At 26.6% G+C, this 17,664-nt stretch overlaps 1 protein-coding gene across 4 annotated transcripts in view; it reads left to right on the forward strand.

The window, feature by feature from the left end:
• The first annotated feature begins 5,350 nt into the window (after positions 1 to 5,350).
• The window catches only part of LOC107452837 (serine/threonine-protein phosphatase 4 regulatory subunit 4), a 42,228-nt gene continuing 29,914 nt past the window's right edge, over positions 5,351 to 17,664 (forward strand). Inside the window, exons 1-8 of one of the 4 annotated variants that reach the window (XM_071184960.1) lie at positions 5,351 to 5,650; positions 6,204 to 6,347; positions 12,990 to 13,080; positions 13,165 to 13,309; positions 15,256 to 15,329; positions 15,510 to 15,616; positions 16,537 to 16,644; positions 16,737 to 16,858. In XM_071184960.1, the coding sequence (XP_071041061.1) occupies positions 6,214 to 6,347; positions 12,990 to 13,080; positions 13,165 to 13,309; positions 15,256 to 15,329; positions 15,510 to 15,616; positions 16,537 to 16,644; positions 16,737 to 16,858 (781 nt within the window). In that variant the 5' untranslated portion in view covers positions 5,351 to 5,650; positions 6,204 to 6,213. Of the gene's footprint in view, positions 5,734 to 6,203; positions 6,348 to 12,989; positions 13,081 to 13,164; positions 13,310 to 15,255; positions 15,330 to 15,509; positions 15,617 to 16,536; positions 16,645 to 16,736; positions 16,859 to 17,664 lie in introns of all 4 variants that reach the window. The other 3 variants (XM_043047252.2, XM_043047250.2, XM_043047253.2) reach the window with 3 other exon arrangements.

Here is a 17,664-nt window from a genome sequence, read left to right on the forward strand (position 1 = left end):
GTATTCTTGGACATAGATGGAGCCACTGAAAACAAAGGAAACGCACATTCTGCCTTGAAAATTTGCTTGATTTTGAGCAGGCTTGCTGATTGGTATGTAGCATAGGTAACAACAACAAAAATTGAAGTGTCTACTGAACGCTGGTTGAAAGATGTGTACGAACAAAGATGCTACGCAGTAAGGAGTCAGCTGAATCATTTTGGCAAAATAAATTGCTTATCATTCGTGAATGACATTATTAATATGTTTCTATTATTAATATTTACTTTTATTAAGATTTTTATGCTTCAAAATATATCATAATAATCAATAATTTCATGCTTATTTAAGAAAAGTTTGTTTTAATATTTCTAAATCTATTCAGCTTTCCAGAAATATTTCACTAAAACCATGTTGTATTTCTACATATATTTTTAAAAAAATAATAATAATAAGCATGCTCACAAATTCGATAATTAAAATTCATTGTTCTAAAACGAAGTATTAATAAGCTGATTATTAAAGCATTTTAGCTTTTTAATAATTAATAAAAGTTTTTAAAAAATGGAAAATAATAACATAAGTTAATGAAATTGAATTTCAATACTTTATTTTTATATAAACGGAAAAAGAACCACAAAGAGTAACTTATCTTAGTAGTTCTAATGCGCTAAAATAACGAGTCAAATATAGTAAAAGAAAAAGGTAGGTACTAAAGTACATTTTTTTAGGAATTACAGACAAAATAGAAAAGAAAATATGTTTAATTCTTTGTAACTTTAGAAATACTTGTTCTAAAAATAAGGATAATTTGTGCCGACTTGGCGAAATAAAATAGTAAAACCCTTTTCAGGAGATACTTAAATTCCATATCTAAACAACTTTTTTTTAAACGAATGTTATTCTACACTATAAACCGACAAAAAATGTAAAGAGATGAAATTAAAAAAGGGACATGATTTACAACTTCAATATCTAGTTACCGCTTTCGTAAATAACATTTCATGCATCAACAACATCTGTACACCTGGTTCTTTTCTGAATAACAAAAACCAGTCATAAAAATATAATTCGACATTTTTTACTCCCCTTCCTTCTTCAAACACCTCCGCAATAGTGTTATCGAGTGTAGGGAGGGATGGGGAAGATGCCAGTAGTCCCCTGAGTCACGTGCAGCTATTTCAATGTTCCCTCAATCCCCTACGTCCGGTCGAGAGCATCCCGAGGGGGCTCTCAACAACCCCTCTCCTTCCCTTCCTTTTCATCCTTTCATTAGGGAAAACTTCGAGCACCGCTGCTAATAAGGAAAAGGGAGGGAAGTCACCCTTATTAATTTTAGATTAGAAAGTTATTGCTTTTTCCCTATAGGGAAAACTGAATTTTTAAAACTTTCGTGAAAACTTTTTATACAGACAGGTAAATTTCAAAATGGTTTACAGGTCTAAAGAAACTTTAAATTATGTATCTATTTTTAATTGATATTTAACAAAAAATCTACGCATTCTCACAGTCAAAAAAAAAAAAAAAAAAAAAAANAAAAAAAAAAAAAAAAAAAAAAAAAAAAAAAAAAAAAAAAAAAAAAAAAAAAAAAAAACTACGAGTATATTGAGCATAGCCAATTGGTTCTGGAACACATCTTCCTCTTCTTATTGTATGGCAAGAGAATTCCAAAATTTTTTCCGTTTACAGGTTTAAGAAAATTAGATTTTTTAAGTCTTTTGAACGAAAGTTTTAAAAAAAAATCTACGAATTATCTCAGTCAAAAAAGAAAAAAAAAATACCAAAAGAACTTTTGTAATTTCTTCTTAACTACCGATTTATCCTCTTCTTATTGTATGGCAAGTGAATTTCAAAATTATTTTCATTTACAGATTTAAGAAAATTTTGATTTTTTAAGTCTTTTGAACTAAAGTTTTAAAAAAAATCTACGAATTATCTCAGTCAAAAAAGAAGAAAAAATACCAAAAGAACTTTTGTAATTTCTTCTTAACTACCGATTTATCCTCTTCTTATTGTATGGCAAGTGAATTTCAAAATTATTTTCATTTACAGGTTTAAGAAAATTTTGATTTTTTAATTCTTTTGAACCAAAGTTAAAAAGCAAAATCTACGAATTATCACATTCATTACCTTTTAAAACTGCTATGAGCATAAGCGAATGAAGTCTGCAACACATTATCCTCTTCTTACTGTATGACAGGTAAATTTCAAAATAATATAAGTTTACGAGTTTGGGTAATTTAATTTTTTTAAACTTTATTTTCCAACTGATATTAAAAAATCTACAAAATATCACGTCAAATAAAATTCTTTAAAAGAAAAAAAAATTCTTTTTTAAATTTATTTATTTTATAATTGTTTTTCTAATGAAAAACTACAGTGAGCATACCTTGACGAGGTTAGAGCATATTATCCTCTTCTTTATGATAAGCTTAGGACAATTTTAAATGTTTGCAGTTGGAACTAAAATTTAAAAAAAAAATCTATGAAACATCACCATAAAAAAAACGAAGAAAAATAATTCAAAGAACTTACTTATTTTTTTTTAAATTATTCAGAACATGACAGAATGAGGCTGGTACACGTAATCCTTATTATTATTTGACAAGTAACTTTCAAAATAATACGCATTTACAGGTATGGGAAAACATTGAACTTTCAATTTAGATTTTAAATAAACTTACGGATTATCACACTAAAGAATCTTAGGAAACTTCCGTAATTTTTAAAAATACTAAAAGCAAAACAAAATTAGGCTAGAGCACATAATCGTTTTCTTATTTTACGAAATAATAACAATAAATCTTACATGCAAACGATAATGATCTCGTAATAGTCTGCTCTACATTTTAACAAGCGACTAAAAAATTTCTAATTGGAAAATTTCTGTCTCATTAGTTATTAGTAATGGGGTGTTTTCGATCTATTTGTTTCTCTATCTAAATTGACAGCACTATAGTCATCTATAATAATAATATATATATTATACGATACTCTAGTTGTGATTCGAGAGGTGTGTTAGAAAGTAGTAAAACATGCAATAGAGTATTCGGATGAGATTTTTTTTTTTAATTTTTTTTTTTATTATCATATCTCAGTATCTCAGAACCATAGATTTTTTTTTTTTTTTGAAAACTGTTCATTTTTTTTAAATTTCACCTATGCATATTTATTTTATAAATATAACAAATAAAAAAACTTCTTAGTGAAAGAAATAATAAATTTAAATTATACAGCCAAAAGAAAAATTTAGTTTAAAATAAAGTTTTCAGAACTTGAGTTTAGAAAGATAATATTAATACGTAAAAGTTAGTATCAGTATAATCATTATGCATCTTCCTGTACTTTCTTTTTTTAATTTTTTGTTTATTATTCTATTTTATATGTTTATTTATTTTGATTCTGTGTTAGACCAGTTTATAAAGTTTTCAGAACTTGAGTTTAGAAAGATAATATTAATACGTAAAAGTTAGTATCAGTAAAATCATTATGCATCTTCCTGTACTTTCTTTTTTTAATTTTTTGTTTATTATTCTATTTTATATGTTTATTTATTTTGATTCTGTGTTAGACCAGGCATTAAGCTTACGGTATTTCATTTCATTCTTATTGTGTCACATTACTACATTTTCATGTGCTCTTAGATATTTTATTTATTTATTCCTCGTAAATAATTATCTTTAATGTAAAGTAATCTATATAAAGATAATAAGTAATAATTATCTTTAATGTAAATAACTTTTTAGGATCGAATCGAGTGAATACTCTTTATTAATTGTTTGACAGCTCACATATGAAGACAGTCAAAAATATAAGTCTAAAATGACGCAAAAGTGGTATCGAAATTTGTAAAATTATTAATGAGGAAAGGCAGGTTGAAAAATATCAAAAGCAATTTGGTTTTAAAAAAAAGTAAAAAGTTAGTTAAATAAAAAGAATTTAGCTGTAGGTCAGCTATTTTTTTATTCTTATTTATATAAAATGAATGCCCAAGTCCTTCTTTTCGTTTAAATTAAAAATATTTTTTTGAAAAAGTTTAATAACAAAAATTTATCTATTTTGTAATTTTTTTTCTTATTATTTATGTTAAACAGAAACCCCAAGCTCTTCCTTTCATTTTAACAAGAAAAGTTTGTTTTAAAGTTATATAAATCGAATTTAACAGGTTAGTTTTTCAGTCATTCATTTAACGTAGGACAGAGTCAAACAAAAATATTAAAAAAAATTAAAAAAAAGAAAAGAAAAAAAACCTTATATAACAAGAAATCTTATTCTTACTGACTCAAATTGTACGTTAGTAAATATGAATAGTATCATTGAGAAGAAGAAGGAAAACAAATGAACCAGTTCAAGATTCTTTTTATTTGTATTTTGTGTACTGTCACTGTTTCAAGAACATTTACGGATATTTTTATGTATGCATATTTAATTTATTATGTTAAAAGGAAACAAATTTCTAATAAGAAATCGTTGTAAATCCAGAATACAATTAACTATAAAAGAAATTTAAATTAAAATTTATTTTCAAAAAAATCTAAAAATTTAAAATAAATAATGTTGTTTTTAAATTTTATTTCATGGCCATATAAATTTAATATTTTCAACAGAATTCTTAAAAAAAATGAAAATTTCATGACACTTGAGAAAAAATAAGTTTTAAAATAAAGAAGTGTTGATAAAAGGAAAAACGAGTTTTAAAACTTGTTTTTTTATTACATATTTTAATTCTTATTCCCAAGAACTAATACACATTTCCACCAACTTTAGAAATATCATTCTGATGAGGCATGCGCAACTCTTTAATGTCTTTTCACTTTTGTCTATGGCATGTGTTTTAAAATTTAGCCACATATATAGTCTAAAAAGAACTATAAGCCTACATAAAAATATCCTAAATTGACTTTTCAACCTTAATAAAGTAGAATAATCTCCAAATCATCAGGAAAAAAAAAATAAAAAAGAATATTCAACAAACTAATACATTCCCTTTTATGCGTAAAGATAAAATATACGCCATAAACAAAGTATTTAATCATTTATTTAGATTTTTACTTCGTTCCCAAGAGTAAAAATCTAATATAAATATAAGTAAGCTAAAACTAAATAGGTACAATAAAATATCAATTATTAAATGAAATTTTCACTGAAGCCTATATTAAACAATCATTCCATTACTGAAAAAAAAAATTTTTAATTGCTTCTAATGCATTTTATAAGACTTAATACTTTTGAAAACAATATTTTAACATTATTTTACCAAAAAAAATCATTTTTTTTAAAAGTATTAATTGAATTTATTGTAATTTTCTTTTCCTGTTATTTGTTTTCCCAACAGAGCACTCGAGTCCTTTTCGACGAAACTCCCTGCGTTGACTCAAGTAGGGAAAAGAATGTCTTAATAGGGAATTTCTCGGATTCAAATTCGGAAAAACCAATCTATTGTCTGATGAAGGTGAAAAGTGAGGGAGGATGTGACGAAACTTAATGTTTATGTTGTGATATTTATTTTAATAACTGAATAATCATATAATGTGTACTTAAAACTATTTAATCACAGCAGCTATTTCGTTCCTAAGGTTGTGAAATTATTTTACAAAATGAAATCTATCACTTCTTATGACTTTTGGATTTATTTATTTTTTCCTTGGAACTTGGTATCATTCCTATGAAAGTATGTGACATGAATAAAAGTTGCATGTTAATTAAGCTATAAACTAATGACTTTTATTAAGGAAAAGTTCATTTATTCTGACGGTATGCTAAGTATTTTTTTTAATAATTTCTTTTTAAAATAATTAGTTTTATTTATCCAAATTTAGTAATTTTTGTAATCTACTTGGTAACTTAATGTATTTCAATTTGTATGAAGAGACTAATAAATATTTTAAATTTTAATTGATTTATTTTCTGACTAACTCCTTTATTGATAAGAAATAAATGAACTCTGACTATGTGACCTATTTAAGCATAGATTAATATCTGATAAGTAATAAATTTAATATCAATAAATTTAAAAATAAGATTTAATATCTGTGAATAATGCTATTAAATAATATCAATAAATAAAATAAGAATTAACACTCTTAAATCAATAATTAGAATTAATGTTATTAAATTGCACAAGGATAAATATCAACGAGCAGCATGTATTAGAAAATAATAAAAATATAAATAAATATCATTACTTGACAAAATGGAATTAAATTAATTTATATCAATTTTAGGCAATTGGAAATGTGGCTTCCAGATAATGATTCTAATAACCCAAAAGATGGTTCAAAGGATCTAACTAATGATAGAATGAAAGTTAGATCAAATTCACCTCCTTTTGAGGGAGGTGAATCTTTGTGTGAATTTTATTTAGACCCGTAAGTATATATTTTTTTCTTTATTTGTTCTGTTTATAACATTGGCTATATATATACTAATACTATATTATATGGTTCAGAATCTTCTCTGCTTTAAAATGTAACACATATAAGTTTTAAAATATAACTTGTACCATAACAACCTCATAAAATTGAAACAATTTTCATTCTATAAAATATATTTTTGTTCAAAAATTGTATGGTTACAAATAATTGTAACATTAATATAATACAGATCAATTATTTTAATTTTTTTTATTCATGATTCAAGCAAGGATTTAACTCAGTTTTTTTTTTTCTTGAGAAAGCACATTCAAAATTTTTCTTAAAAAAATATGGAGGCAATTGGTGATTTATATGAAGCTTTTTTTTAAATTTTGCCTATTCATCAGGAAATATTCAAAATATTTTGGCATTCTTGTGAATTGTTTATAATTTACATTATCATTATACTTTTCTTTTAGTTAACATTCTTTATTCTAATATAATATTCTTTAGTTAATAGTATAGTTAGTAAGGAGCTAAAATTTTCTAACAACCAAAGTTTTTAAAACTTTGATTGTCTGATAAATATCTAATAAAATAATCCTTATGCTATTTTCGGGGACCATCTTTTCTGTAGAAAAAATTAAAAACTGATGGATCGCTCAATATAAGATTTTATATCTGTTGTATAGTTTTATTAAAAAGCAGTGTATTAGTTTCTTCATTTAATTATATTTAATTTAATTTCAAATAATTAAAATAATAATGACTAAAATACAAACACAATGAAACATCTTTTTATTCTTCTTAATAATGTTTCTGCTTTAACTTTTTTGTAGGACCTTGATATCTGAACATAACTCTGACAATTGGTTGAAATAAATATTTTAGGGGATATTTCCATATAGTGATCTTTCGCGCCAACTACAATTGACAAGGTGCCAAATAAAAACTTGAAATTTTTTTTAACAAAAAACATGTAGATGCATGGGCGGATCGTGAATTTGTGGGGCCCTGGGTTAAAATTACTTAGGGGCCCTAATAGCCATTTTGTCAAAAAACTGTTTTCCATAGTGATGTAGATAAGTATATAGAAAAAAAATAGGACAATAAAATAATTTTTTTTTTATTTGTGTCATCCTCATTTTCGTTGAAACTTTCGCAAATTTTCCTAATGTCATCATAATTATTTTTCAAAGCTTTGACAGCATCATAGTGACAAGACCATCTGGTCTGGCTTAAACTTTTTAACGCAAATTTGAGTATTGTTTCATGATTTAATAGTTCCCACCTTGATCGAAGTAGAAAAGAAAATGTACATTTTTTGCACTACTGCAAAAAAGCTCACAATTTTGGTTGCAACCTTAACAGATTCTTCACCAACTAGGTTAAGGGAAGGCGCAGCACATGGCACATAATCCGCGGATTTATTTTTTTGTTTTAGTAGGGCTTGTACACCATTGTAGTGACCCGCCATATTAGCAGAGTTGTCGTAAGATTGTCCCCTACAATTATCCGGTAGTAGTCCATTTATTTCTAAAAAGTCTTGTAGAATATTAAATAAATGTATGCCAGTATGACTACTAATTTTAATGAAGGATACACATCTTTCATACACTTTCCCCCGAAAACAGTATTGTAATACAATAGCAAGTTGATCATTGTGAGATAGATCTGGAGTAGAATCCATCACAATTGAATAATACTTTGTGTCGTCGTTATTTATTTGAGTTATATTTTGTTTAATTATCGGTCAGCCCATAATCTCAATTATTTCATCATATACTGTTTTTGATAAGTATGATATTATCGGTTTTAGTCAATGTGTTCATGAATGAATAGATCGAACTCTGCTAATAGCTCCAGAGCACCCATAAAATTACTATTATGTGGAGAACTAAATACTTCCTCGGAACCTCTAAATGCTAAGCCCCTTATACTTAAAAATTTGACCATTGCAATAACCTGTTTTAGGACATTATAATAATATCCTGTTTCTTTCCTTAATTGCTTCTGAAGCTGCTTGTCTAAAACAGATCTATTTTCTTTTCGTGTCAACCACACTAACATTGATTTCTTATGTTCATTAGAATTTTCATGATTTTCTAAACTGGTTCCTATGTGTTTCCAATCAGAAAATCCGGTTGTGTATTGAGAAGGGATTTTGGAAAAAAGTTTGCAAGTCTAACAAAAAATAGTACCAACCCTGGTTGAATTACATAATCAAGATCTTTCCAGCGATTGACCATTTTTCATTTTCTTAATGAAATACCTATTTGAAGATGTTCTGTGTTGTTCTTTGTATTTCTTTATTGAAGCTGAATATATATTTTACGGATCTTTATTTTGAAAGTCAGTCATATCATGTGAGAGGATGTCATTAATAAAATCATTATTTAGCGATTCTGGCCATAAGCCCACGTCAACATATTTCTCAAACTCAAACTTAATATTCTCTAAATTTCTTTCTGCCTCGATATTACCGTCCTCTTGCTGAGCACCAATATAGTTTTCAGTGGGATCAGAGGGTTGCTGGTAGTCAAGACTTAGTACATTTTCAACACTTGTATTTTTTTCCTGGTGTTGCGATTTTCAGCTCCCTTCAAATAGATTGTCTTCGGATAAGATCCCTTCCTTTTCGCTTATTAATAAATTTGTAGCTATTCCATTCTCATTTTTATGTTCTAATTTGAAAAAAGTTTCAATTTTTGCATATTTCTGTCTTTCTTTATCTCGATCTAGCTGAAATTTCCGTTTCTCAGCTCCACATATATATTTTATACCAGACATATTGTAAAATAAGACTTTGATAATTTTCTGGTAATAAACAGGGAACGAGATGATCGATGTAATATTGTTCTTCACGTCACATTTTAATGCTTTGTAATGAGTGCAGTAATTCACAAATTATCATTAAAAATCGATTAAAAAGTTCATTTAGTATTAAAAAAATATATTAAAACAAAAAAAAACATGATTTATAATTCTTTTTACTTACCAACTAAGAGCAGGAAATCTTTTCTTATGCTGATTATGTACTTTCAATTATAAGTAAAATAAGAGAAAGGTCTGCTCTTTATAACTTTTAAGTTATCATTTATTAGTAAACTAAACAAGTTTGTCACTTTGACGATGAAAACAGAAGTGCGGGGGGAAATTTACGTCGGGCATTAAGCGGCGTGCCGGGAAGTTCCCCGTAATAGATGCGAAAAAATACACTGACGAAAAACAAGAGAAGGGAAATTCCCCGTTCCGTTCGATATACGCGCACATGCATGGGTTGAGTAATCTCAGGGTTGCCAACTTAATAATATTTTTTTTAATATTAGATATTTTTTTAAATTCAAAATATCACCTATTGTTTTCAGTGGGGACTGGGGCCCTTTGTATTCACGGGGCCCTGGGCTGCAGCCCAAAAAGCCCTTACGTAGATCCACCCCTGTGTAGATGTTTGCCTGGGCTATGAGTTATACCTTTCGAGTTGGTCCCTTACTGTGATGTTTTTTTTAGTTTCTCGTGGGCTGCTGCCCGGAAGTTGCCAAGACTTGGTGATTATTTCACCATGGATCACAATACGGAAATCTCCACAAATTTTATATTTTAGATTTATAGGGCACAGGCCAGGATAGCCTGGTTAGTGGGGTACTGGGCCCATGTCCAAGAGTTCGTTGGTTCGATCCCAGCCGACCGAAGACTCCCTGTGTAGTTATTAAAAATGAGATATTTCTTCCATGATTTAAATACAATAAAGTATCATTTAGGTAAAAGCTTACCTCTTCTTTACCGGAAAATAAATACATTCTTCTCGTTGAGATTCTAATAATAACTGATAAAAAGAAATAATAGGAAAATTTATTAAGGTAATATACAAATGTACACTTAAAGAGTAGAGGTATCCATTTTTAACGGAGCGGTTGCTCCCGTCGTTCGAAAAAGCAATAATAATAAAACTCAACAGTTTTTAGTTACAGCTATTCGGTTCGGGTACAAGGTTTTGGTTTTTTTTCCGCCAGATGGAGGTGGCGGATTCGCAACAATTGTAAAAGGTGACTGATACAAGTTAAAACTGTCGAGTCGCAAAGTCCTCTATGTTCCCATAACAAATCAATACCTGTGGGGGTACTGATCCAGAAATTTCCTTGTCTTCTGGATTGGTTCAAAATTACAAGGCTACAGAGTTGAATATTGGTAGTCGTAAATCCAAAATTAGGTCAGCTGTTCAATGAGGGTTATAAAATAAAATTTATAGGGGTCTGGTTATTTGTATGAGGCCAAAATACTGAATAAAGTATAAGTATGTTAATTGAAAATACAGTAACAGATTCTCTGATGAATAGCATAAATTTCCCATAACCAGAGCTGTAATATTTGACCCTCACTTAATAATTAATTATTTTCATAAATACATATTATAGATCTATAGAAGTTACATTCGCACCCTTTTTAGCCTTGAGAGTGTATTTCTAAAAGAGTAAATAAATAAAAAATAATGCAATATTTAAAAATTGAGTATAATTCTGGGGTCGCATTCCCCCTAAAATTCATAAAATTCCTAAAAGTATGTGCAAACCCTAAAATTCCTAAAAATCTGATAAAATTTTGTTGGTTTTCCTAAAAAATTAGAGTTATAGGCTAAATATAAATAAAAAAAGCAATAATCTAAAATATAAGAATTTAACTACGTTAATTAAAACTGTTTTAATTTTGCCACATGGGAATTCTGATCCTGAGAGAGGTTTTTCGATAAATAAAGCAATGCTCAATGTGAGTCACCATGAGTATACTATTATGTCGCTTAGACTAATCAAAGATACCATTCGAAATTATGGAGGAGTGTTGAAGATCACCACAACACTATTGAGGGCAGTAAAAGAATCTCACAAATCATATCAAGAATATTTTAGAAAAATGATCATGATTAATTTGTTTTTCTCTAACTTCTAATATAAATTGCTGATTTGAAATCTAATAATATCACACAATAGTTTTTCTTAATAAAGTAAGGTAATAATAAAGTTTTGATTAAGAAAGTAAAAATTAAATAAAAATCCAAGTTGGTGTTAATTTATTTTTTCTCTTGATTTATTCTCACTTTTGCCTGTTCCTGAATTATGCACTTAATTTCTGATAGGTAATATGTAAAGTTGAAATTTCATTTTTACACTTTAGAGATTTCATTCTTGACTTAATAAATTTCAGAGCTTTATTTTATGGCTTGCAACTATTTATGATATGTGTGGATGAATTGTAATAATCTTCTGTTATGTAATAAACTACCGTGTGATCTGTTTTTATCCTAGCAAAATCATATGTTACCCCTAAAATTTACCTAAAATTTTTTGAAAAAAGTTCCTAAAATTACCCTAAAATTTTAAAAAACTTTGCTGCTACCCCTGGTATAATTCCTTGCTTTTAAAACTTAAATGTTAAAAATTTAAATTCTATCCCACAAAATTTTGGTTTTTTGGCATTAAATAAACCATGAGAACTTTGGTGTAAAAACATTTGATGTCTTGGTGAAATTTTATTTTTTTATCCTAACTTAAAAATATGAAAACACTATTTATTATTTTATTCTTATTTTTTTACATCTTTTGACAAAATTTCTACTGGCAAAGTGAATCGATATAACAAAAATAAATAAATAAAGGAAAAATTTGAAAATTATGCTAGAAGTTGCTGTTTTTTCTTTTGGTGCTCATATGATAGTTAAATTAAAGAGTTTAAATAAGGCATGAATGATTTTGAAGAATTTTATGTTTTTAAATTTGAATATTGTTAATGCTGGGGGGAAAAAATGCATATTGTTAATGCATTTTTTTTCCCCAGCTACTCAACCCCAAATATTGATAGAGTTCTATTATCATAAGCAGCTGTGAAGATGACTAACTTAAAAAAAAAAAAAGGCTATTAATTACTTAAAAATATTTAATGTGAAGAGTGAAATAATTATTTTTATCAATTTGTTCTTGTTTCTTCTGAAAATAAATTAAATAGGCTAATTTATGTTGAATAAATAATCCCAAGAAACTGAAGCTCCGAGATATAAGTTAATTTAAAGCTTCATTCAGTTTTAAAATATACAAATTGGAAAAAACAGTCGACATCTTTCAAGCACTAAAAATGGGCGCCTATTTTATTAAATTTATGTGTATTTATAAATCAAAGTTTTTAATCAAGTAATAAGCTAATTTAGGGTTTAAATTGAATTAAATTTTCTTTTGAATTAAAAATCTGAATGAAGAATACTAATTGTATTTTCTATAAATGCATATCATTTTCTATGCATAACGTCATTATTTTTAAAAAAAATTTTAGTTTTGTAATTTTTTTTCATTAGCATTTTATGTATAAGTTCATATAAACAGCCACAATATTAAATAAATTATGAATTATTGATTGGATACAAATATAATTATTACTGGTAAAAAAAAATCCTAACTGTCAGAACCTTTGTTATTCTTTCACGGAATCCTAGGTTTCCACTGAACACGTTTTGGGAACCATTATTCTATAGTAATTAGTTCAAAAAATGTTTCATAATTACAAAATTACTAGTATATTTTTTTTAATGTTTATTTTTTTTAACATCAAAAAGATTTTTACATGATAATTGCCTAATACTTTCATTATTGATTTTCTTGCTTTGCATTTTAGCTCTGATCCCGCGGATAAAATGAAACCCTTCCAGCCATCAAGATCTTTTTCGGATCGAGAGAGCTTTTCAAGTGTTAGTCCTTCTACACAGGTTATTTATTTTTGCGTAAATAAAATATGCGACAAATATTGTTTCGCCAAATTTTGAATTTATATCTATATATTTTTTTTAAAGAGTGATGTCTTCCATACTGAAAATGCAGAAAAGTTGCCGTGTAAGAACTTTATATCTCTTCTCAATCAAGATCTCCTTCCAGTAAACACATTCACACAAACCTTTCTCCAGAGCATTTTGTCTAGTGTTGATAGTTCAGATCCAGGTAAGCATTTCACCTTGTTTTATATCTTAAATATTTTTTTATATTATAATTGATATATATTGTTTTAAATACAGCTTAGTCAATTCAGGGGTCTGTCTAGGTTTTTCTGACAGGTACCTATTTTGTGAAAATTTAGACGTAACTTGTGAAAAATTAAAAATTATATTAACAAATCAACACAAAAATATGGATTTATCGTTTCTTAAGGGATACAAAAATGAAATTTTAAGAAAAAGTATTTTGTGAAACTACCGTTTTTCCTAAAATTGAATTTGTGTTTTCCTAAAGTTGAATTTGTTAAGGTACCGCTAAACGGTAGTAAATTCGGCCTGGATAGACCCCTGCAATTTGTTTCCTTTGAATGAAACAATAAAATGGCTATTTTTATCTAGAAAAATGTAATGCTAATTTAAAATTCAATATGTTAGGGCAAATAATTTAAACTTTTGTTTGACTGAAGCAAAGGATAATATCCTGATTTTCTTAAATATTTATAAAAACATTCCTTTCAGAACATCCCATTTTCTACGAATACAAATGTGAACTTTAAAACAATCAATATGAAGAACCAAGAGATTTAAATTTTTAATTCAGCATTTTTTTTTAAAATTAATAATGCTAGTAGAAATCTTGAAATTCAATACAACTTTGGATTGGTCCACTTGTTATATACTTGGTTCAGGCTTGTAGCCTTACTTCAAACTGTTAGGGATTAGGGTCAGTAATCCCTAACAGTTTGAAGTAAGTGAGGCTTAAAGAAACGCAGTTTACAATTTCACATTATTGATTTTTATGGTAATACACTCAGTGAACATACGTTTGTTTTATTATTTTTAGCTAATGCAGTAACAAATCATTTAGAGGGTGGAGTTTTGTAATTATTGGCTTGTCTCTTTCATCGGATTTTAAAAATGATCAATTCCAATTCACAATGCAGTTTTATGGAATGTTTAATTGATAATTTGGAATACCATTGACTAAATTACTTTTGTAGAAAAATTACTTTTGTCACTGAGTTATCAATTTGAAATTGTAATATTATTAAATCCTACTTTAAAATTATTTGATTATGGAAATTTTGAACTTGATTTCAAGTTTTAATTAAATTTTGGCATGAAGTAAATAAAGCGAAACAGTGTGAATAAGTCACAAATGATAGTACTTCATTCATATGTGGCACAATTTAATCTATCCTCAATTGAGTACTTAATACTGGTTATATTTTTTGGCAACAATACTATGAAAATTTTTTATTTATATATTGATTCAGTGCTTCATTAATGATTTTATACTGGAAACTATTAAAACTTTCTCTTCTTAATACAACTATCTAAGCTTTATAACAACTTTTTTTTTTAAATTTACCATTTATCCTTTTTAAAAGTTGTCTGGTATATATATATGTACAGTTCCAAAAAAAAAATCCATATTTTTTTTTGAAATTTTTTGTTCCTGAAATATTTTTCTTTAGCCCTCTATTCGCTCTCAAATATATTTTTATTACAGGTTATTAGTTTGTTTCTTTAATTTATATGTTACTGTAATTAATAAAACATGCTAAATCCTATTTTTTGTATTTCTTGATATAGCTTAACACTTTTGTTTAAAAATTTCAACTAAATCAAAAATATTTAATATGGTTGATGTATCTGAAGTTAAAATAAAGTGCATTGTTATTATGTAAATAATTTGCTGTTAAAAGGCAAATCTTAGATGTAATAAAACCAGATTAGTTTTGCTTTTAAAAAATATTGGCCATTGTTTGTAACCTAATTTTGTTTTTATCTAAAAAAATTTTCCATTTTCTCATAATTTTTTGAAAGTATTTCGTATCTTCTTCAGCCACTTACTTTTTTTTATTGATAATATCAAAAAAAAGAAAAAAAGTCTAACTTACATTCCACCATGGTTTAAAAGTGTTCAATAATTTTTTTAATTTTTTTTAGTTGTTGCCAATGCTTGGATGGAAACCCTTTTAGATGTCATTGATTTACTTCCTAAGGAAATAGTAAAAGGAGAAGTAATTATGTTTATTTTTCATAAAAAATTTATTGTTGTGATGAACATTCTGTGAAATAAAATTTATGCACAAAAATAAGTAGTTGAATGAAATGATTTTTTTTTTTTTTTTACATAATTTTTACAAATGCTTGTAAATAATCTTTTAATAGATGTTTATCTATTTTAAATTATTTTGTAGATTCTCACTCTCGCTGTAAACAAAGGTCAAATGTCTCAGCCTGTTTCTTCACGTTTACTTTGCTGTAAAATTTTAGGGAAAATTTGTTTAAAGTTTGATCCTTATGTGTAAGTATATTTTGAATTTTATGTGTGTGCATTTTGAATTTTATGTGCGCACAATTTAAAAATTTTTTTTTTTTTAATTATCCTTGAAAATTTTTAAAACAATTTTTTTATTATGCCTTTTGTTATTTCTATATCCAATTCGTACAATTGTAATTGATATTTGTACAATTGTGTTAAGATATTATTTTTGTTATATTTTCTATAACGGATTGCAAATGTATGAGTTTTCTTTATTATTAATATTCATTTTCTATGTGTTTTCTTAATTTGGAATATTGTTCTTTTAATTTTTATTTAGTAATAAATCTGATATTTCGTGTAAGTTTGATAGTTCAATTTTTAAATCATATATCAAATCTATTTTTCATTCCTTTAAATTTTACTTACTTACATTCAATTATATGCATAAAATTTAGAAGAAATTTTATTCAATTTTGCCATATATTTTAAAAAACTTGATGCTATATTTATGTAAATGCTATTCAATTTGTTAAATTAACTGTTATTTCCACTAATTACATGTTAATTAAATTGTTAAGTAAATATTATTTAATCTAAGTGTCTGTAATTTTAGTATTTCTATAATTTGAAATGATATTTTACATTGAGATTGTCATACCATAACCAACTAAATTAATTACCTTAACCAATTTAAAATGAATAAAGCTTAATTTTTGCATTATTTTTTTGACTTATTTCAGAATTTAAACTTAAACATTTTTAATAAAATTTGGATGATTTCGTTCTTTCTGATTTCTTTCTCTTTCATTTAATAATAAGTTTTATTAAATGTATGCAAATATTATAATTTGTTAACATCATGTTTTATTTTTTCCTTTTATTAACCATTAACTAACAATGCAGAATAAAATTAAATTGTTCGTGTAAAAAAATGGAGTTTTTTATTATTTTTATTTTAGAATTAAAAAAGAAGTATTACCTGTGGTTCTCTCTCTGTGCCAAGATGTTGATTTTGAAGTTCGTGGTTACATGTGCAGGCAATTGGACATAGTAGCTAAAGGCATAGGGTGAGATTTACTACTGTTTACTTTGACATTTGTAGTATTGAATACTATGATGTATTTAGTTGATTAAATATTTAAATGTATTCATTATATAGACTTGAAGCTACTAAAAGTGCCATTTTACCTGAACTTGTTGAGCTTGCTAATGATGAAGAAACTTTTGTTCGCTTGGCTAGTATTGAAACTGTTGTACAAATGCTGCCACTATTAGATGATGGTAAAGTATTAAATATAGTTATAGAATTTTTTTATATGAACTTTAAAAAGTATTTATTATTTTTAAATTTATGATTGTTTTGAAAGTTTTTTTTAATCATTGAAATCAATTTTCACAATTGCATTTATCTTACAAAAACTTTTTTATATATACAAACAATTAATTTTACTTATGCCTCTATCACACGAGAGAAAAATATGTGCAAGTGTAAGTGAAACTCTAAGCGCAATTCCTCCGTTCGGAGTTGCCGAAAGGGTTGCTTAATTGCCTGAACGGTTGCATGTAATTGGGTTACCATATTTTGTTATTTATCTTTACTTTTGGCTCATATTTTATTTTATCATATTTTATTATATCATAGTTTCTGAACGATGTTCGTAAAGGGAGGAAAAAGAAATCACAGACGCTGTAGAATATTGATTGATTTTGATTTAATTTTTTACATTTGTATTTGTGTTAAGTCTTTTTTTCAGCAGCAAATTAAAATTCTAAAAAACTTTATTTCCCCAATAGTGAAGTAGCATAGTATAAAAAGGATTATGATTTCTACCTCATAATATGAGATAATATTAAGATATCATTGAATTTCATGCTGCGTCCCTAAAAAGATAAGGGGGTGAAAGGGGGATGGACTTAAATACTATCTAGAATTTTGACGATTTTTTTACGTTGATTTGAGTGACTAATGTATAAAACATGGTGCGTAGCATTTTTAAAAAGTGCTTTTTAAGTGAAGTAGCATAGTATAAAAAGGATTATGATTTCTACCTCATAATATAAAATGATATTAAGATATCAATGAATTT

Source organism: Parasteatoda tepidariorum, chromosome 9 (genome assembly GCF_043381705.1).
Source record: "Parasteatoda tepidariorum isolate YZ-2023 chromosome 9, CAS_Ptep_4.0, whole genome shotgun sequence".
Classification (NCBI taxonomy): domain Eukaryota; kingdom Metazoa; phylum Arthropoda; class Arachnida; order Araneae; family Theridiidae; genus Parasteatoda; species Parasteatoda tepidariorum.